This window comes from Calidris pugnax, unplaced genomic scaffold (genome assembly GCF_001431845.1).
Source record: "Calidris pugnax isolate Ruff unplaced genomic scaffold, ASM143184v1 scaffold17, whole genome shotgun sequence".
Classification (NCBI taxonomy): domain Eukaryota; kingdom Metazoa; phylum Chordata; class Aves; order Charadriiformes; family Scolopacidae; genus Calidris; species Calidris pugnax.
The window spans coordinates 5,792,999-5,815,425 of record NW_015090794.1 but is presented as its reverse complement, the minus strand read 5'-3'; the positions used below and the strand labels follow the sequence as shown (position 1 = coordinate 5,815,425).

Below are 22,427 nucleotides of genomic sequence, written 5' to 3'. Positions count from 1 at the left end.
GGAAGTACCATATGCAACATCTTTCTCGTTTTAGCACTACACCAGCCTGCTGTAGACATTAGCTGAAAGATAACATGATGGTGGTCAGCCAAGGTCAAAATTTACTTTTTTTTTGTTAAAGAAATCAGGAATACATTAAACCCTGTACAAACCCAAAGGTTTGACATTTGCACAATGAGGCAACAACGACCTCAATAGCATCAGCAGCAACATCTTACACAGCAATCCTCAGCAGAGGATCAATGGTATAGAAACGACACTTTGCAAATCAATTTCATCAAATTACATAGCTTTTCTTTTCCATTATGTAACTATGAGTTAAATTATTTACTGAATGTATGATTTCCTAAACTGATTGGACTAAACCAGGGCAAAGAATCAAAAACTTGCCATACAGTGATTATTTTGTTAGAGGCCTACTCATGCCACAGGAATCAATGCAGGTAAAAAAACAGTACCTTAAGTGGCATAAAGCCATTTTCCTCAAGCAAAAAGCATCAGAGGGCTAAAAGCAGCTACAGAAAGAACCATCCAACGTGCTCTGTCTCCAAAATGAGACAAGACACACCAAAAAGACTAGTTATCTTGGCTGCTCAGTCAGCTACACATTTTACCCAAGAGCTCACAGGGAGGACAACAACACATGGGTGACAGATCTCAGCTGCAATGCAATTAAACTGCATGAAATTTTCTGAAAAATTTCTGAGGCGTTAATACTTTGGAAAGCAGAGAAACAAAGCAATGAAAATCTTGATGTGCTTACACAGGTTGCTAGGGGAATGTTTTTCAAATGCAATACAGTGGAAGCAAAAGCCAAGGTTTATAAACCCCTACATCTTCAGCAGGTATTTTATTCAAGCTGCCACTAAGGTTTTTCTGTTAAAGTGAAAGCATTTTTATTAAGAAATTATACATGCATTTTTCTCCTTCCCACTCTTGGAGTTCGGGGCCTGTAAAACAGGTTTTCATAATTTTTTTCAAACTACTTGTTTTCAGGTGAAAATAAGTAAGGCTTGGCAGGAGCAGAAAGCAAAGATTAAATGGTTTGGAAGTTGTTCTGGACTGCCAGCAACAAAATAAAAGAATGTGCAAGACACGGAGCTGGTGTGTCTAAAAATCCAATATGATCTTCGCTCATGGTTATTTGAGAGTAGTTTTTACAATTTGTCATGTATAGATCACAATGGTTTCTTTCAACCAATAATAATGTAAATGGCAGAGGCAAATGCCTGTTCAGCTCAGCCAAATACAGCAACCAAGATCAAAGTACAACAACAACAAAAAGTCTCAGCAGCATCATAAGCAAACTTTCAGCTGTTTGAGGAAGAAGCTCTTAAGAATGGATTAGCTAAAGCTTTAGAAGGTTGGGGATGAGGAAAGAAAAAGTAACATGAATGTAAATATCACCTGAAGCGAGATATATACTCCATTAGCTAAGTGAACAGCTTCTGATGCTTCAATTGGGTTAGGAATATCTAAGTCCTGGGGTACAAGATGACACTGCTTCAGCAACTGCACAAGGCACGTAACGTTCCCGCTCATGCTGCAAAGCTCCTCCAAGAACCAGGCTCCATCTCTTGAGGTCAAATCAACCAGTTGCTCTCCAGCACTGGATGCCGCACCTTCCATCATCAGATTTCGTCTAGACGAATTATGACACTCGGTTAGACAGCCTGCCTGCCAGTGCATTCTCCACATAATATGCCACTTGAATATTCCTTTTATGTGGCCTCAAACATGAACACATCCAAAAAAATTTCACAGAAGGCAACTCACCTCGTCAGCGTACAAAGAGCAGAGATGATAACGCTTGCCAAGCTCAGCGAGCCCTCCTCTCCATTTTCATGAAGGAAAACTTTTATGCAACGCTCAATTTCTTTGAGCTGCTCTTCACAAACAGGTACAGTAACCGCCTCCTGTTTCAACCGCTCCACCTGCCTGATAAGCCTGTTATTGATATCTGCTGCATAGCGCTGTAGAGTCATTTCTGTAGCTGTTATGAACTGACACATACTTGGAGGTGGTTGAGGAGCATACTGCATTTCATACCTGTAAAGCAAAAGTACAATGACAAAATTTGCCCTTCTCAAGCTCTAGCAAACTGCATTCTGCTCTGTGGGAAGGAAGAGTACACCGCATCTGAACAGCTCCCACATCACCTACGCCAAATACTACAATAGTTGATGACTACCCTAATGATGCTTTCACAAAGTCCTAGAATGCACCATATCTCAGAACAATTTCCAAGGACAGCACACAATCAGTAGTCCTGGAGGCAAAGAATTAATAGAATATAAGAAATCGGAAGGAAACCAGTTTCAGTGTAAATGCTTGACTATAATATAGATCTTACAAGCCAAGCAGTAATAATGCTGAAATGGCCTAACTTTCAAAGGAAAAAAAAAATAGTTGAAAATGCTTTAATAAAAAAAAAACACCTTTAGTTGACTTAAGTGATTTTTAAATACTAAAAGTTTCTAAACCCCCTAAATATCACTATCATAAAGCCACAAACATGGTTGTTCTTTTGTTCATTACAGGGCAAGTTACTTGGTTTTCTTTTTGCAGTACACAGATTAAACTCTGCAACAGCCTTTTAAAAGTAGTTGTTAATCTTTTGCTTCAGAATTCTGGAATTACAACTTAATTTGTCTTGTTCATAATTAGATTAGTCCTCACAAAAGCATTCATTTTAATTAGAAAATTAGAATCCTGAAGGAGGTTGGAAATTAAATTCTTCAAACAGTTCATTATTCTGTCAACTTACTTCCTGAAGATATCCTGACAACGCTCTATTGTCATGTTACAGATGAGTTCTTCCATCCAGGTTTTCCATTGCTCAATTCGGTGCTTCTGAAACACAGCTTTTGGATACTGAAGGGCTACTGTTGCGTAGTTGTGCAATTGTTCAAGACAACCACGTAGAACAGATCTCCTCTGCTGGAGGAGAGCACCGACTTCTCCCTCCAGTTGTTCGCACTGACTGATCAAATGCGCCTGGCCTGCGTTTTGCAGAAACGCAGTTGCTGGTACATAACTTGGAGGACCTTTTAAGAAAGATGGTTACAAATTAAGCTTTACTCCTCTCTGAAGAACACGCATTTTATAGCACACAAATACTGAGCATTAACATCTTTTCAAATATATTCTTTTCCTTGTAAGGAGGCATGGAGAATTCATATTGAGAATTTTGAGCACAAAGTAAGAGAATAATCTCGTGGCCAGCCAGGGTAAAACACACAAGTTCCTTCACACAGCTTGGCACTGAAACCTTGAAGGGCTCTAAATCACCCTTTGAAGAACCCTCTCTTTCTTTTCATTTACTATATACAAGTCCTTGCCTTTAAGTTAAAGGATACTTTAAATGCCTCCTAATATTAAACTTTAACTATATTAAATATTAGTTATTTTCAACCCATTAAAAAACCCCACAAACACTTTTTTATACCTAGATCCATTTGCGTGCTAATTTCTTGAAGAAGACTTGCAAGTTGTGTTGCCTCTAAGTTACTGAAAGCAGTTTGGTAATGTGTTATCCACTGCTCAAACTCATTCAGCTTCACCTGGATCGCTTCCTGGACAGCTCTTTGTTGGGACTGCAGCTGGGTGTGCTCGGAATACCTGCATTATTGAAGCCACAGAACCAAGTAAGTACTACAAGAAAAACAATAATTATATTGAATAGAAAACTATATTTAACAACTACCTTGTTGACCAGAAAATTAACATATTGTCACCAATTGCAGAAAACCTTAACAATGTTTTGTTAATAATTAACTGTTTTTCTACAACATAAGGAATGCACGTGCATATTCATGCAATTCTGAAATCCTTGATAAATTTCAAATAAGCTTGAAAAATAAGTTAAAGAATTAGAAACTTAGATGAGATTTTTGTGCTATTTATCAACAGTTGTATTACCTAGGTTCATTTGATGGGACACCACATTCAGCAAATTCTGTCTCTCGCCTTGTGGCTCAAATGTGGAATGTGAATGAGCACGTTATATTGATGGATTATAAAGTTTAGGACAAACACAACTATTCAGTAGGAAGATGGTTTCAGTAGTTCTTCTGTACAAGGAGTGACTTGCTTACTGCAAGAACAGCTTTTACCCAGATATTAATCTCTCTCAAATACACAATTTTAACATTTAACTCATAAGTATGTTACTAAACCACCAAATATAGATCTGCGAGATTCCTGACAGAATCCCCAGCTCATCTGTACCTGTGCTGAAGCGTATGGGAAGGATGATCCACTCCTTCTGCACCTTCCAGAAATTCTGTCTCCTCCAGTAGTTTTCCTTGCAATTTTTCTACATCTGTCAACTGCTCTTGCAGGTTCAGATACTCTTCTAAACTACTGTCCAATTTTGGCAGCACAGCAAGCATTTCATCTCTGTTCTTAAACCAGTTAACCTGGAACCAAGACACAGACGTTACAGAACTGGACTAAATTCAAACAGGTAATAAAAAGCAATATATGGCAGCACTTAACCCATCATTGATGTTGCTCATCTGGGACTACCTCCCGCGCTACAAGTGGTAAAGCGTAACAAATGTTCTCATTTAGACTGCTCTCTAAAACTCTATTTTAAGTACTCTAGCACAGATTCAGGCAAAACATTGTAACAGTTCAGAACTAAGCACACAGAAAATGAAAACCAGATACTTGCAAGTTCCATATGAACACTTCCCTCCATACAAACTCAATATAGCTCAATAAAATTTGTGAACTATTTTTAATAAATGACCACCTCTTCCACCACCCCCAAAATGCAAATAAAGTGAAAGCATAGGGCCTACTCCAGTTATAAAATAGAAAATTATTGCAGTAAACTCACCTTTATCTCAGCCACTCTTGAAGAAAAGAGACTACGTGTTATATCTCTTTCCATTTCTCTTTTGCTCTGTTTGTTCTCAGCCTGCTGCCCACCACCACCATAGACAGCCCCAGCAAATCCTGCTTCTCCTCCTGCTGTCCAGTCCACCAGTGGATCATAAACAAAAGCTTCAAGCAATGTAAGCAAAGTCTCTCTCCCACGCCGCATGATGTGAAGGACCTGCATCATATTTTAAACAGACTCATTCTGATCTGGCATTATCCTTGCAGAATAGTGGAATTTTGAATGCAAAACACTGTATCAAGAGCAGAATGCTTAAAAATTCTATGACAATATTTGATAAATGATAGCCCTCAGTTTTCTGCTAGTTGCTAACTTACCTGTTCACAGGAAAGCCTGAAAACCCCTTCTACTCCTGTCACTCCAAGTGCTGTTTCAATATTGTGCGTCATCCGGAACGGAACCTTCTCTGGTACCCTAAGGCTTTTCCCTTTAAGATAAAAATTTAAGTTGTTTCTTTTAATTGCCAAGAAGGGAGACCTTTTATTTGAATAACATATAGCATTTTTTAAATTACCTTTTTCAAAGCAAACATTATAATCTATGTGGACAACTTCTCCTGTAGTCATATCTATAAGAACATTATCCAGATGTCTGTCTCCAAGACCAATGATGTAGCCAACCATGGACATAACTGCAGTGGATCTTGCATACGACTTTAAAGAGAGTTTCAGGAAAAAATTATTTGTGGGAATCCTCTGCCAACACATTGGACTGACTACCATCTTAAAACATTATTTTAAGAGTAAGACAAATCAAAACCAACTTATCCAAGCTGTATTCTATTTGTTGTCTGAAAACATCTCACAAGATTTTTCATGTCTTAGACTGATAATTCTAATTTAATAACGTAGTTACCAGGTGCATACCCTTTTATATTTTTTATTCCAGGTGGTACAACTGCATCATCTCCTGCCAAATACTAACATTTCCTGTTACATGAAACTTCAGCAGTCCTAGCTCACCTAACTCAGGAGTATCATTGCTTGGACACACCCCAGGTATTTGTTGCCCCTCATCCCATTAAAAACACAACCTTTCAAAGAGAAAATGTATTTGTTGTAACTCACCTGTGTAACTCTCCACCATTCATCCGGTGTAGTACACGATGACCAGAGCTCTTTAGCTAGGAGATTCGGGGGGGTCGCTTCCATCAGTTCTTCCAGAACAGCCCTCATGACATTCAAGGGCCAATCACGACGTGACACATCAAGACTAAGCCCGACCGCCTTTAAAGCGGGTCCAATTTTACTGTAGTAAAGTTCACTGGGTCTAGGCACTATTCCAGGATTCTGAGGAGTCTGGTAAGAATCCTGAGCCTAGAAGAGGCAAAAATGCTCGTTTTCATACTGCAACTCTCATTACCACAGAAAAGCATCCCAATCCCAAAGTTTTGGTGAAAATAATATAAAAAAAACTCCTTTACTGAGCATGACTTTTACAGTTCAGAGAGTTCTTTTAAAATTCAATGGTTAAGAAAACCTAAAGTTACTGAAAACACATTGCCTTAGCCTAACTCTACTCTCCTCAAAGTCAAATAAAAAAACCCCAACAGTATTTAAAATTAAATGAGAATGACAGAATGAGATGTGAAACTAAATTTTAACCAAGGTTAAACTTGTTCAAAAAGGTTATTTGTTCAAAATCAGTTCTACTTGAATTATCATGCCAGAACAGTATATTTACATTACATACTGTAATACATATAAATATATATATGGAATTTCATCTGGTGAAATCCTAAGAAATATGAATACACAGAACTATTCTGCATGATTATGAACAAAACATAAGCCTTTTAAGACTACGTTATTTAGAATAGAAAAGCAAATGTTTCCCTCCTGAATCGTTCTAGCTGGCATAAAACAGTAGTTACCTTTTGTGCTTGTAAAGCTGCTTCTCGCTGTTGCCACCGCTTGTAAAGCCCAAACAAAGGTGTAGCTCCATCCACCCACTGGATCAAGCCTGACCTTGTTCCCAGAGGTGTCACAGAGTAGTGTCTTGCGTGGAACCGCGGTGTCTCTTGACGGTTAATGGTAGCAAACATTGTGTTCACAATTGATAAGAACTGCATGATTCTTTCATCTAGATGCAAGTCTTCCAAACCTGTGATACAGTTATTGTGTTTAAAATTTAGTTTCTAGATTAAAAAAATAATTGTTCTCTTAATGCCCAAAACTTAGCATTTTTTTAAATTCTACTTCAGATTATGAATAGCTTTATAAATTATACAGATTAAGGATGAGATATTCAGGCTAAACCTAAATGTTTATATAGCATTTACCTACTAGAATCACCAGTTTGTGACAGGTCTCCCTGTGGGCAATACACTGAACAGTTACTAACACAATGGATAGGTCTTTCCCTTTCAGAGAAGGCATGAAATCTCAAAAGTTCACTTCTGGGTGCTACCTTCAGCTTCTGGAAAAGTGCATCCAGCTAATCCTATCAGTATGCAAGAGGAACACTGTTTCTCATGCTCTCCCCTTATAAAGAAGGGATCCGAAACACCCTTGACACACAGCTTCACAAAGTAAAAATCCTCAACAATATATGGTGAGGTGGGGAGAAGACGCTCCAAATAATGCTTTCAACTTACCATGCAGGCAGAGAGAGCAAAAGTTGCAGCCAAACATCTTTCCAACATCAATATAGTCTGATTTATAAAAAGTGACAGTAACATGCATGAGAAAACCTCAATTCCTTACCTTTGAAAAGGTAGGGATAGTTCTTCCCATCTGAACCCAGGAAAAGCAGCTTTTTAGGTTTGGTTTTGGTAGGCAGAATTGTGATGGTGCTGCCCACACTGTGAATTGTGACTGTGTCTCTGGTAGATACTTCTCCAGGAAGTGCTATTTCAGTGTTCATCATGGCAGCCAACCAAGGACTGATTTCTTCAAGCCGTAGAAGGTAACTAGCCCGTTTCTGTGCTCTCTGCTGCAAACTTAGCATAACCTATTCCAAATAAATGTTTTGGTTTAGGTTGAGGTTCACTTTAACAGCTAGCATTAAAAAAAGCCAACCAACACACCCCTCTCTCTCTCCCTCCCCTCCAGGCAAAAAACCACTAACACCAAAACAGACTTAATGGTAGTCATCTTCCAGAAGGCACGGAGATTTTTCTTAAACTACCTTTCAGCCTTGTCACTCTACTAATCCATTTACAGCTTAGGATAGAGATGACAAAATATAAAAAACATCCTTTATGCAGGAAATACACCCTTCCTGGTGATAAGCACCAAAGTCACAACAAATCAAACTTCTCAGGAGGTTTGCTCCTGCATTTATAAATATTTGAGCTGTGGTCAAAAGCAGCAGCGTTCAGCAAACTCCTGTTTATGCATCTGCATGCTTGCTTGCTCTGCAAAGCAGAAGGGAAACTAGAAAAAAAAAAGTCTATTTGTGTGTCTCTGTTCAGTCTATTAGTCTAATAGACAGTCTATGTTCTGTCTATTAAGACTGTTCAAAACATCAGGTTGGCTCCAAGTGAATACGTATTTTGTTTCTCCTTATATCCATAAATAACTAATAAGACAAGATCACATAATTGAAAAACAAGAGTATATTTGGGAACAATTGATCATTTGAAGGTTGTTGCACAGCCTGAGGACTACGTTTAGGTAACCAGAGTACCAACTTGTTAGAATTTAAATCCACTAAACTCAAATGGCATAGTGTTTCGGAAAGACAGTGTTTTAAAAGTTACAGCCCTCTGACCCAGAACTGACAGGATCTCAGCAGAAAATGCAAGATTTGAAAAAAGTAGTTTCATTCGGTAGAAATGCAATAATGTAACAAGTCTTACTGTCTGCAAAGGCAACAATTAGTTTGCTTTAGTGTTTAGCATGTCAGTGGTGATTGCAGAAAACACAAAGTTTCAGGCTGCCATTTTGATATGGCAAGAGAGTTATAAGTATAGGGTCAAGCATGTGGTGCCGCAAGAGAGTGTCAGGAGTCTCTACATTGTCTTCTTAGTCTGTGCGTGTAATACCTCTTTAAATGGGAGCCAGCTGCTTCCAGGTTTAGCAGGATTCAAAGGATTCTTAAGTTTCTCTAGCGCGTTTTCAATTGCATCTCCGTAGTTATCCTGAAACCACTTCTCATGGGGAGTTTCTGCAGGAGCTGCAGTGATGCTCCGTACGTGTTCCAAAGCAAACACAATGGGCTTCATTAGAGCTGTGTGCTTTTCACGCATGATTGCTATCTTCTCCTCTCTATTGAAAAAAAAAATATTCCTCTTGAATCCATAAAACCAAGTTATTTCATAAGCAGAGCATTAAAATCAGGCTGCAAATTCTCAAAATTTCTAAGAATTCACAAAAATTTTCACATCTCTAAACTGAGGTTTTCAAGGATGATCATATTAAGAGTATTTCATTCAACACTGAATGCATGTTCCTCTGAACCTTTTTTTTTTTTTTAAACTGAAATATTTGAGCTAGGCTCTTCATTCCTAGAAACCCTGAGGAGCAGCTCGGAGCGCTCAACTACGCAAATATTTCCTTTAAAAGAGTTCCTAACCACTACTTCCTGAGGGTGGAACACAAAATAAAGAAGGGGAATTGTGCTATTTAGATGATGCTGTTCCATGTAAGCCATGATTTCAGAATGCAAGATGAGTTCTTCAGTTTAACCAGTGAATGACTTTTGTCTCCCACAGAATCCATTCACAAGAGAACCCAGGTGAGAGAAAAAAACCAGACTTGCTCAACAGTGAGAACCAGAAGCAGATGAAGATGTTCTGTTTACTCAAAAACATCTGTATTTACAGCAAACTCCAAATAGATTACACTCTTCAACATGCTTGTCTTCATTTCAGCTGACTTGTAAGAAAGATCTTGGAACGAAGAATTATACGATCTCATAATCCACAATTTAATATGCGTGGGGTTTTAACACATTATTAATAAGGGAATCCCAACATGAATTCACAGACTGACTGTTATTTCTCATTTACTTAGAGAACCAGCTGTAGTGTCAAAATGTTCCTGAAATAAGGTCACTGGCTTACAAAGCAGCTGCTAGGATAGTACAAATTCAGGAGCAACAACACTATCGATAGGTTTGACTGCATGCTTCCCCAAGAACAAACATTTGTTAAAATTACCACTTGAATTATCCAACAAAGACATACTTCCGTAAAGTGTTGTTGTTTTGGACCCTCTTGACTTCATCTTCCAGTTGTTGAATCCTTCTGAGGACATACATGTGCTGTTGCAGTAGAACTCCCAACCAAAGTTCATCCCAAAGAACTGTAACTCTGCGCAGCTCAGCCACTAGCATCTGAACCTGTGTAAAATAAATTAAGATTCACTTACTTTTAAGAGTACTAGTATTAAGACTTATTCTTGTAGATAAGAAACTTGAAAAAAGGTGACAGCATAACAGCAAAGATGCACCAAACTTTCAGTTAGACCTACCCCCAAGATATACAAATTACATATTTTGTAGTTCAAATAAGAGCAAAAGTAACATGTTTGGATTATTTACCTGCAATACCATTGTTGGATTTGCAGCAGAGAGTTTCTCCACAATTTTGCTGTAACAATCTTGCATCATTGCTTGATCTTCATTTAATCCAACTTTTGTGTCATCTTTACTACTTTCTTGAGAAGTTGAGGGGCTCCCTCCATCACATTCACCACCCAACAGTTCTTCTCCTTGAATGTTACCTAACAAAGTAGGGATGGCAGAAGGCAGCTTGTTCCCTAAATTAAAAACAGATGTTAAAATATTATTTACACTGTTCTGCCCTTGAAAGATACATCACTCAATACTACACTTAGTATCAGGTCCCCAGATTACATTAAGTACTGGCCAAATATACAATGATAAAAATAAAAAAAAACTGACTTATTTGCCAAACCGGTAAATCAAATGAAAGGTATCAGTAAGGCCCCATAATAAAAGTGTTCTTAAGACACAAAGTATCAGAGTTACTGAAAAAAAACCACAACAAACTCCTCATCCAGTATATGAAATGTATTAGCTAAAGTGTATTTAAACATTTACTTTTTCCTCCATACCTGAAGTCTGGGATTCACTGCTAAGTGAAATGGTACCCACTATTGCAGGATATAGTATGAGATGAGGAGAATCTTGAGCCACTCGACACAGTAAGTTGCAAATGCTCTGACGAACATACACCTCTGGGTGATTCAGGCGGGAGAAAAGCTGAGGAATAATGCCTTCATAAAAAGGAAATAAAATGTGCCAATTCGTTTCCATACACTTCAAACAATGTAGAATTCTATTTTATTATTAAAAGCAGGCTGGTTTTGCATTAGGAGAATGCAAATAAGAAAAACTTCTTATTTTAAATAACTGTCTGTCACAGTACAGGCAATAGCTTATTTTCTTCTGCTATTCAAATACAGATAACATCAGAAGCAATATATAAATCCTTTAGTCAAGCTCTAGCAATTGAGTTTTACACATTGTACCTGTTACATAATTTTTAAAAAATAAGGAGAGTTGCATTAATAGTTCTTGAAGTTAGTAACTGGATGCCTTAAAAGAAAGTACAATTTTCAATAGTTGGCCTCTTCTTCTGCTGGCCTCCACACTTTTTAACTCAATAACCTTTTTCTGGGAAAGTCCTGAGCAACCAGAACCTGTACTATAGTGACAAACAACTACTTCCAAGACATCTTTCTCTGAATACTATTTCAAACTGTAGCTAGGATAAAAACCCACCTCATCTTTTTAAGGTAGTAATGTAACGTACTACTTCAAAAACTACATCTCCTTTCAATGTCTTAGGGCAGGGGAGAGGGGGGGGTACATGTACTTACCTCTCCAAGGAGCAGTAGGTGTAGTTTCTAGCCCATGCTCTAGATACTGTCTGAGTTCTCCAGCATGTTTCACAAGCAACCGTAACAGTCTTAGGGTTGCCATCACAATAACATCATCAGTGCTTTGCTCGGAAGTATTTCTTAGGTGCAGCCTGGGATCATCTTCATCAAGTGGAACCTTGAAAGTAAGAAATACTCCTCTAAGTACAGAGGTCATATCATAATTTAGAAAAGTTTGTAACTGGATTTCCTCATCCGCACAAACACTAACCTGACCAGCATTGAGTTTGAGGAAAGTAAAATATGCACTGCAGGAGAGTTTATAGAGACTGAAAATCCTGTCTACAACTTTCCTCCACACTTTAATTAACCCTTCTGTTGCATTTTCATCAAGATCCGAAAGCCAGGGACAACTTGTTAACAACTGACGCCATATAACATCCACCATATCATCTTCTTCATTGTCTTCATTTTCAGTGATTTGTAGAGTCATATCTTCATCCTAAATGCAAATGAAGAGACAATAGATTTGATTAAGTCCTCCAACTGTTTCTACAAATAGTATTAGTTCCTAATCCATTTTTTGTCTAGACAATTAATGAAGCTGCATTACTTGCTCATATTACTATAGGCCACAGAACAGGAATGTTACCGCTTCGCTAACACATGGTTTCTTAGAGAACTCTTGTATTATCTGAATGTCAACTTCAAAACATTTACAAGAGTTAATATGAATCATAAGTAGAGGAAAAGCAAGTTTCATGCTAAAGTTGAACATTTTTCTAAAGCAAACAAATTTACACTTACTTGAATCCCAGCTGGACGACACACGGCCTGCCCAAGAATCCCATAGATTTTCTCTCTATCTTCCTCTGCAATGTTGTCTGGAAGCAGGTTCTGAACTTCAGATTTCTCCCGGGGCAGCAGACGAACACCTTCTCCCTGACTGTAAAATTTAATGATTATTTATTGACCCCAATATATCAGTATTTGTAGAGTTACTGAACGCACTAACACTGTAGTTATAAAACTTCTTGAAGGAAGAAATCTTCACCCTTTAACTCAGAATTAAACTCCTTTTTGGAGAGCACAAGAAACCAAGAGAATATTCACGCTTTTCCGCTCACATGCAACTTCTGACCACAAAGAACAATTATCACAACTGCAAAGCTAGAATTTATCTTAAGAAAGAAAACTAGTTGTGCCATATCAATTGAAATGTTAGGATGAATTTACCTGGCATTATCAACTACTTTCCGGCCCCATCTATAAGCCCAACTAGCCAGGGCTGCCCAAGACTTGGCTACTTCAGGTGCCTGTACAGAAGACAAGTGATACAGCTGTCCCAAGATGAAGTCAGGTTCTCCAACTCCAATATTTACTGTGATGGGAGAAAGAGAGCAGCATGTGTTATGATGTAAAACCTACTTGCAATTTCCTCAACATACAAAATAGCAGCAAAATATGAGAAAAATGTGAAAGAAATCACAATACGGATATTAAGGTGTTTGGATTTTTAATTGTGTATAGTAACCTATTGCACAAACACATGTTTACCTTTGTATTAGTAAAATAAGTACGCAAGTGATGGAGCACTTAGGACTTTATCAATATAATTGGTGCTATCCTTCAGTGGAATCATCAGTAACCAATTCAACAAAAATGAATAAGAACACCACCTCTACCTGTAGATTCACTTTCAATCCTAGGATATTCTTCTTCCAGTGTATTAACAGCTGGGAGATCAATCAAATTATATATGTTTTTAGACAGGGTAGACAGACCAGTGTGATTCTGCTGCTGTCGAGCTCTGTACACTTGTTTCAACTGTCCCGAAATCTCTTTCCATTCTGCTTGAATCCATTTAGCCAGAGTGAGAATAGACTTAGCAACTGCATATTCAGCTTTGGCAGATTTGCAAAAGGATATGGCGCAAGAACTCAGCATTTCCATGGCATGCGTTGACTGACCTGCGTATCATGAAAAGCATACCTTGAGTAGAGTGTCAACTTTAATCAAAACACTCCTGAAATTCAGCATATTCAGATACAGCTTTTAACAAAATATTTTTTACAAAGAAAATTCTCTTTTAAGTTAAAAACGACATGAAAGAAAGTACTTGTGAAAATACGTTCAGACTGAGACAACAGTTAACAGGATGAAACCAATTCCTAATGATACTGTCCTATTATGATTTCTTTACGGTCCGGGGAATTAGTCTGGTTATAAGGACAAGCCAACCCAAGGATCTACAACATAACGAGCAAATACTCACCTGCCGTGTACAACAATTTTGTTTTCTCAATATCAAGTTCAGGACCCCATTTTTCATCTATCTGACCAGGTGCAGACAGTTTTTTAAAGTGCTGGACTAAGTCTTGTGCAGTGGTGGTTTTTCCCAGCTGAACTTCGCTGCACTGGGCGAGCAGGCGTGTAGCAAGGGCAATATTTCCTCGCTTCCGTGCAAATTTCGCTGCTGTTAAGCCCAGCTCCATTAGGTGGCTTTTAATTGGGACTGTTGGTTCTGAAGAAGAAAAATAGAACATTCTAAACAAAATTGTTAAACAAATAGTAATTGCATCTGGGGTACAGAGATAATTTCTACCCAATGTATTCTGTACATGGCCATCCATAAAAAATTGCTCAGCTTTTTCATATTTCCCAGCACCTCCTTTAGAAAATTAGATTACTTCATTTCTTCCTTCAATATATCTCATCTGAAGTAAATATCTGAAATATACCCATAGATTATCTGCTGGGCAAAACAGTAACTTTTTTCACTACAAGAACTCTTAACTAAGAAATCTACTTATCCTCAATACAGCTTCTTTTTCTTCCATTAGGTCTTCTCATAGTGCACATTTAAATGGCTTTCGTAACTGTTTTTGAAGACCCATTATTGACAGTGTTGAAGTGTTCAGAAGCAAAAATATTTAAAGTATGAAGAGATGAGCAAATAAACTGCCACTAGAAGACTGAGTATAGAACTGCTAAGCATTTCAGAATAATTTTTTCTTTTTGACACTGTCTATATTACAGTAGTAATTGAGACCCCCCTAGTTGTACAGCAGGACACCTAAATAACCAAAATCTGGCTTTTAAGAAGTAATGCATCTCAATAATAGAAAAAGACACAGCCGCTGCTTTCAGCAGAAGATTTAAGTTCAAATACTGGATTTACCTTTCATAACACTAAAATGAGAGTTTATATACCTTTAAGTTTTTCCATCAATTGATTCTGGTACACTGTGTACCTCAGCGCATGCATCCATGGCCTTACATCATGCTGTTTGCACGACCTCAAAGCATCATTGAAGAGAGGTATGAGACAGTCCTGAAAGAGGCACAGAAGTTGCATAGTTATCATCAGAGACATCTTCACTGAAACATACTTTCATTTATCAAAACCAAAGACCATTTTAGCAAAGAGTAAATATTCTTATTTGTGTAGTAGCCACTCTTTATTGTTAACTAATAAAACACAAATATGTTTTATGCAACTCTAGAAAGACGGGCTGATTTTGAGAGAGCAATACTCGGAATAACTCAAAATCAAGCAGAATTCCTTTCTGAACAATATCATTAGAAATTGTAACTAGATCTAACTAGATCTGTAACAAGACTGCTGGTTGAAGTCTGACATTGAGTTTTTAATTGCTGAACTGATTGGGTTTTGATAAATATTTTAAAGATACTTTTAAACTAAGTTACACATGGGTATTGTAGGAGTAAGTATTACAATGTAGAAATATATCAAGACTTCTCTAAAAAGCAACTACCAATGAAACTTTAAAAATACTAGAAGTAATTGAAAGAAATGGTAGATTAATAATTAGAAAGAAGCCCAACTGAGATGTAAATTTAAAAAAAACTTAGGTAAGGCAAGGTAGAAAGCTAAATGAGGTCTTTTTACAGTATGATTAGCAACAGTCAAAACAATTAAGGTATGTTCTATATTCAATACTTCATGACACGACATGGAGAAAGATGGTACGCCAATGTAGGTTTTAAACACACAGACACACCTCTGATGTCAGCCTGTTGGATACAGTGTTTTCCAAAGCAGAAGAACAGTACAACTGAAGAGTGCTCAACACTGGTAAAGACTGAGACACAGTGAGTGTGGAAAGTCTTAAAGGTCCCATAGCGATTCGTGATGTTTGTTTTAAGTACTTAATAACATTTCTGAAAGAAAAGAATCAGAACAGTCATTTTTGTTAAAGAGTAAACAGCAATACGAAAATTACTGAAGAAAAAAACAAATTCAACATCTTCAAAGATATGAAGAGAAAACCTTTCAATATTATGTACAAATTATAGTATGATACTGACAAGAAGCAGTATTTTAGCAGCTCAGAGAACTACGTAATCTCCAAATTAAACATCATCTTATTTTTCCTCAGTAAGCTTATAACTTACAACAGCTAAAACTGATAGCCAACTACCAGAGATGCTGAAGTAGAAAGCAGAGTATGCTTTTCAGAAAGTTACAGTTAACAAATTAGCTTTTCACAGTATATTACATTCATTCATAACACATTTCAACTTACTCAGAGATTGACTGCCACTTTTGCTCCTGTTCTATGTGGTTTACAGCTGTTGCCAGACATACTGAACTTCTCAAAAGCTGTACTTCAACTGCTTTTTGAAGTTCTCTTGGATCGGGACTTAGCATATTAGGAAGGAGCTTCTTCATGTCTACATGGAGATTAAACAATTGAAACCAACTAGAATTGCCAAATTTTATCAAGTGTAACCATATGAAAAATGCATGTTTGAGAGCAAGGAAGCTTAGGAAAAAAGCCCTTTTTTACTATATATATATATATATTTAATATGTGTATGTATTCATATTAAAAATTGATGATAGATTACTTATAAACAAACACATTAACTCCAGAAAAGACACTTGTATCAGCATTTAGAATGATCACTGCCAATCATTTTGAAACTCAAATCATAAAGGTTATGGTCTGTCCACCGAACACAGCAAACTGCATTCAGAGGTTTCAGCCTGTAATTTAGAGGCAGATACGTGAAGGAATATTTACTTTCGTATTTGAAGCAATGTTAACTTATGCATTTATACCTATTTTTTCTTTGGATCCCCCTGCAAGTAGGTTGATATTCTCTCCTGGTAATAATTCTAGTTGTTCAGTGCATTCAGTAAGTTGTCCAGACTCAAAGCTGCTCAAAGATCTGCAATTCAATGTTTATAGTTTTATTTTCACATTTCTGACTGCATTCCAGTTGTTAAATAACTTATACAGTAAAAAAGACTCAAGCCTAACCTAAAATGCTTTTAATTTTCATGTCACGAAGTTTCAGCCAAAAGGATTTTTATGATGTTTACCACAATAGAACAGGGATGAAAAGTAATCAAGTTGTCAAATGAATCAGAGAGGTCCCTTAAACCTTGAAGGACTATTTCAATGTCACAAATATTTTTTCATGAACCAAATATCAAGGGTTAGGAAATAAATGCACTAACTACAATTCTAAATTCCATTAAAAAAACCAAAACAGAACAAGCCAAGACCACCTCCTTAATATATTTTTTACATTAGATTAATGAATTAAAATATTTTTAAAGAACTGTACCAGACAGGCATTTTGTTTTTTATCATTATTTAACTTGTGCAAAAGGATGCCTCTTCTGCCAACAGCGGCAGAATAGATTTGGTATCTTTTGCTTTCAGAGAAAAGATGTTTTTCTTCAGTACTAAGAAACCTCAGCAATCAGAAAACCACAGTAACTATTTAGAACAATGTTACCTCTTTACTTATCTGAATGGCTAGTAAATACGGCCAAGTTTTCCCCCTACAAGAACACAACTTCCTTCTGATCACACCTTTATTTCAATGACATTCAGTTTCTAAAATCCATAAAAACTTCAGTATTTCAGTTCTAAGATACTGAATTCTAAGGTACTGTTGAGTAAGTTAATTGTATCCTTACTTTATGTAGTTAAAGTCTGCTTTCAGATTAATTGAGGTATTACTATTGCTTTTCTTCAAGTCGTGGACCATATTTTGCCACTCCTGAACAGCAGACCAGTCAGCAATGGAAATGTAACATTCACATGCTTTGTTACCCAAATAGTTTATAACTTCAGGTGAAGAGTCACTTGGCTTAGTCAAAACAGTTTTTCTAGTTTCTCCTGTGAAACAAAAAAAGAATATATATACTTAAATATATATATGTTTATGCTTATATATTTTCAAATAACCATTCTATTACTCAATGTTTTTTGTCAAGAAAAACACTCAACTTAAAAAAAAAATCAAATAGCTGCACATTTACAGTATTATTCTTCCACTTGCAGTTTTTTTTGAAAAAAGAACCTTTTCAAAGGAGGTGTTGGAAAAATTTAGCCCATATCTGTAAAGAAGTATCAAACAGGAAAACAGAAGAACTAAATTAGGAACAAAGAAGGTCCCTTTTCAAAGATGAAACAGAATATTGAAACAAAGTCTCAAGTTAAACTGAGTAACTAGTGCATTTATGATACAATTCTGTCATAAATACTAAGCCTTGAGTTATGATGTTCTAAAATAATTTAGAATTACATTAGTAAATTACAAAATATTTTACCTATTGTTTTTAGTTTCATTCAGCTAGACCTCAGTACCACAAATCCTCACATCTATACATAATATTGGCTTCAATGGCATTAAGAGGTTCAGCTTAACCACAGACAAATAGATTTTCAGACTTAAAAACGAGACACTACCATTGCCCACAGCTATATCATTATGTGTTCTAATTTTACGTACATACAGTTACAAAATTGTATTTCTCTTAAAAAGAAACCAATAAATACTGACCATTCAAGGAATGCTTTGGACTGGCATTATTCACACTGTTTGAATTGGCCAACTTCAGAACAGTTTTGTCAAAGCCTGTTATGCAGCAATCCACCCCCGTCATGGAGCACAGGTGCTCCTGGTATTCCGCAGTTGCTTTTTCAAACCTTAAACGGTTTAATATCTTAGTCAGCATTTTACCAAAAGAGAAAACTGGTTCTGTAAACAGACTATACTTTAAACATCTTATTACCACAACACTCAAAAAGTTCATGTGTCACCTTCAGCAAAAGAAAGGAATTAACATAGAATACAAGTTTACTGGCTGAATTCTCAGGTTATAGCAGTATAAAAGCTTTTCCATTCAGGTTCTAATGCTAACTTCAAACCAAGTATAGATTGAAGGAGATCAATGAGTTTCATATTTGACTGTCTCACTTTTAACTGAATGTGTAACACTGAATAGCGATCAACTATGTATCATTTAATAGAGGATTGTAAAACTAATTCCAGGGCAACAATTCACACCTTAAACTTGACATTCCTAAGAAACATCTCAGGCATTACAAAGCTGCAAATAATTTTAAGTAATCCTATAAAAATTGGATTTTTTTTTTGTTTGGGGTTTTTTACATGTAAGGTAAATAATTAAAGTTGTCCCTTTTTCCTTTCATACAGATTAAAGGATGCATTCCTTCAAAGAGATGAAACGCCAAAATGAAGGCATACCCTATGTGGAACATTGACCCACTTATTTGGATCTGCAACCAAAGACTCTACTTCCATAGACAGAGAAGTCACTTTTTCAAAGCTTAACTAAGACTGCAAAATACCTCTCTCAATTCCCTCTCTTGACAAACTGTGACAGATAATCAGGTAACACCACTGGTCAGAAACTTAATTACAAAATATTTAAATTACTAATATTTTGCAATGGAAAACTAAATATAATACGAAAATAGCATTGCTGTGGACAAAAACTAACAAAAACCAGCTTAGGAACACCAATTGTATTTAAGTCTTGGTAATTTAGCTGGAACTAAAAGTTAAAAATGTATATCGAAAAATGCTGGATGCATTAGGTATCTCTAAAAGACACAATGACTTTAACTGACATGGAAATTAGATCGGTAGCCTTGATTCACGCCACAATCTAAAAGATTCAGAGGTAGATCTAGGCATAGGAAGGAAAGAAAAAAATGCCCCAAGTGTAACATTCAGCTATCCAAGAAAACTTACCGCCCTTCTGCTTGTTGAGCAACAGAATTGATCCAGGCAAGACTCTTTCCAACTACAGCAGAAGACCAGACAGCAATACCCTGAATAGCTTCAGGACAGTGAAGCTCACACAGTGCTTCTACCAGCATCATAATTGTTACTTCCAATTCATTTCCCTGAAACAAAACCAAAAGCTTTATTTAACAAATCTCATGCAAAGTAAGAGCTATATACATGGTTAAACACTTGGAAATGGTAAAGCAGTATTTCTTTACATGCATCTACAAGTGAAGTACTCTGCGTATCCATCCGTTACACTGCTTTTGGAAGAGCTGGGGAGCTGAGGGAAGAGCATAAGCTGTGAATTCACAGCCTGAATACCAACAGTTAGCCATCCCTAGGTGATGGTCTATACCTATATAACAATTCGTAAGCAGGAAGTAATAAATATCTATCAAACCTCCTTTGTTAAAATATTTAAACAAATCAAGTCACGTACTGAAGAAACTATTCAAACTTTTTAAAAAGCTTAATCATTTTATATCCACTCATCCCACTCCTGCACTTACCTGCTAGTTACTTATAGAGGAAGGACACCCTCATGGTACATCCCCCTCCTGCTCATACCCACAGGTAAGCAAAGACACTACACTACTACAAGCTCGGGAAGGCCTCACACTAATACAAGAGAAGTGTCATAAGGTTTAAGTAGAACCTTCCACTATAGCATTCATTTATATACAGTATTTGACCACATGTATACAGTACATCCTAATCTCCAACCTACAGTATCACTTAAATACAAGTCTGTAAGTACAGAAGTATCAGTTTAAAACGTAGCTTTAAATAACACAATCTTTTACAGACCACTGATTACCTTAGCTTAAGTCTTTCAGAATATCATGGAAATATTTTTGCAATAGTCTACAGAACTTGAAAAGGGAGTACCTGAGAGATACTATTATTAGTTTTCATTTCTGTGAGTAAATCAAAACCATGCCTGACTGTCACCGCAGGCTGGCCAGCCAGCAATCCAACTCTCATGATGGAAAGTCTAATCCTTGTTAGCCAATCCTGGCACGTCTGACGATTTGTATAGAAGAATGTCCTGATAACCTTTAGAGACAGAAAAGATAAGTTATAAAATAACATTCTTCAGTATGAATCAAAATAGTTATATTAAGTACTTAATATTTATAACAAAGTCAACACAGATTTCTTTTCTCCAGTTGAGTTTTCAATTGAGAGATTAAGAAACAGGCAAAATTCTGCATCTAGAATTTTATTAAACCAGATGGTCTGAAATCATGCATAGCATGCAACTGGCCAGGCATACTGGCAAGCCAAAAATCTGGAAATGAACTACTATAAATTATATACTATTGTCATGTCAAGGTCTGGTAATTAAGCAGTTTATTTCAACAGTGAAGAATGTTTTGCAGTTAGTACTATACAAAGGGACATGTTTATAAATAATTATTATATTCCTCAAAAAGCAATTTAAAGCCTCAAATAGTTGTGTTAATTTTACTGGACTGCTGACAATCCACGAATATGTGACTGCTACAAATTAGAGGTGCTACAGACTTGCTTGATTTGTACCACTATACAAGCTGGTACTGCAGAAATAAATCCTGTTTTCCTATTTTCTCTAGGAATAAGCCAAAGTCAAAACCAGATTAATTAAAGGTCTCAAACTTTGTTTGATAAGTTATTCTGAGGTTCCATGGTTAAGACCTAAATAACCCCGAGAACACTCTTCATTCAATACATTTCAAGTAACATCAGCACTGTAAGACAGGCAAACCTTGGGTGGAGAGGTGAGGGCATTGGCACATCCTTCATAAGCATTGTACATCAATTTTTCCAAGTTCTCCAGATACTGTAGAAGGAGAACAAGCCTAAGCTGGTTGCTACTGTGTCCTTCATCATTGTCTGCAGTTGTCCACTGGCTAACATCTTGGTCAGGGTTTAACGTATGGGCCGCGAGACTTCTAATAATACCTACACATTTTACCAAAATATGGAAAAAGAAAGTTACCAGACAATATTTTATTTAGATGTGTCAAGGGATAACAATGCTAAAGTAAAATCACTTAGAAGTTAATAGTAATTATGCAAATACTCTTCTGCCATTGCACTTCTTGACATGTCAGACAAAAACAAGCTAAAAATCTATAATCACTGAAAAATAGACATTGTGCTATTTGCCTTGGACATGAAGTTCTTTGCTGCATAATTTCTTACAAAAAAATCCCATGAAAATAAATTACATTCTTTACATTACCTTCAATTGTTTGAAATGTATCTTGGGCTCTACCCAGAGGCGTTCTCAACTTTGAAAGAACAGTGAACTGAGCTGCTTCCCAAACAGCCCATTGCCAAAGGACTGCATCAGTCTTCAACAGATTACGAGGGATTGTTGGTTGATCTCTCTTATCTAGCCTTTGACAGCTATAGAACAGTCTTTCTAACCAATTATCCTTCCTGAAAGAAAATATCAGTATATTAACATAAGTTGAAGAGATAAATTCATACTGCACACATTTCAGCTACCTATTACTCTCAAACAACTCTCTCATAGGATTATTTCCAAACAGGAATTATAGGTGCATATTTGAAGTTATTTATTAAATGCTTAAGAGACGTGTACAAAAAGACTGGAGGTAAAGATAACTTGTAATTTGTAAAGATAACTACAA

General features: G+C 36.6%; 1 protein-coding gene across 1 annotated transcript in view; it reads right to left on the bottom strand.

Moving 5' to 3' along the window:
- Positions 1-22,427, bottom strand: part of SMG1 (SMG1 phosphatidylinositol 3-kinase-related kinase) — a 63,221-nt gene that overhangs the window by 9,386 nt on the left and 31,408 nt on the right. The window contains exons 20-50 of the mRNA XM_014936204.1: positions 22,013-22,212; positions 21,533-21,729; positions 20,674-20,841; positions 19,747-19,901; positions 18,529-18,674; positions 17,660-17,861; positions 16,790-16,899; positions 16,251-16,398; positions 15,726-15,885; positions 14,914-15,034; positions 13,976-14,224; positions 13,386-13,670; positions 12,937-13,081; positions 12,508-12,646; positions 11,972-12,202; positions 11,701-11,878; positions 10,933-11,094; positions 10,397-10,614; positions 10,041-10,195; positions 8,898-9,120; positions 7,615-7,861; positions 6,783-7,012; positions 5,977-6,225; positions 5,424-5,562; positions 5,227-5,336; positions 4,847-5,065; positions 4,231-4,421; positions 3,449-3,621; positions 2,768-3,047; positions 1,777-2,049; positions 1,408-1,642 (exon numbers count right to left, since the gene is read on the bottom strand). Of these exons, the coding sequence (XP_014791690.1) occupies positions 1,408-1,642; positions 1,777-2,049; positions 2,768-3,047; positions 3,449-3,621; positions 4,231-4,421; positions 4,847-5,065; positions 5,227-5,336; positions 5,424-5,562; positions 5,977-6,225; positions 6,783-7,012; positions 7,615-7,861; positions 8,898-9,120; positions 10,041-10,195; positions 10,397-10,614; positions 10,933-11,094; positions 11,701-11,878; positions 11,972-12,202; positions 12,508-12,646; positions 12,937-13,081; positions 13,386-13,670; positions 13,976-14,224; positions 14,914-15,034; positions 15,726-15,885; positions 16,251-16,398; positions 16,790-16,899; positions 17,660-17,861; positions 18,529-18,674; positions 19,747-19,901; positions 20,674-20,841; positions 21,533-21,729; positions 22,013-22,212 (5,938 nt within the window). The remainder of the gene's footprint in view (positions 1-1,407; positions 1,643-1,776; positions 2,050-2,767; positions 3,048-3,448; positions 3,622-4,230; positions 4,422-4,846; positions 5,066-5,226; positions 5,337-5,423; positions 5,563-5,976; positions 6,226-6,782; positions 7,013-7,614; positions 7,862-8,897; positions 9,121-10,040; positions 10,196-10,396; positions 10,615-10,932; positions 11,095-11,700; positions 11,879-11,971; positions 12,203-12,507; positions 12,647-12,936; positions 13,082-13,385; positions 13,671-13,975; positions 14,225-14,913; positions 15,035-15,725; positions 15,886-16,250; positions 16,399-16,789; positions 16,900-17,659; positions 17,862-18,528; positions 18,675-19,746; positions 19,902-20,673; positions 20,842-21,532; positions 21,730-22,012; positions 22,213-22,427) is intronic.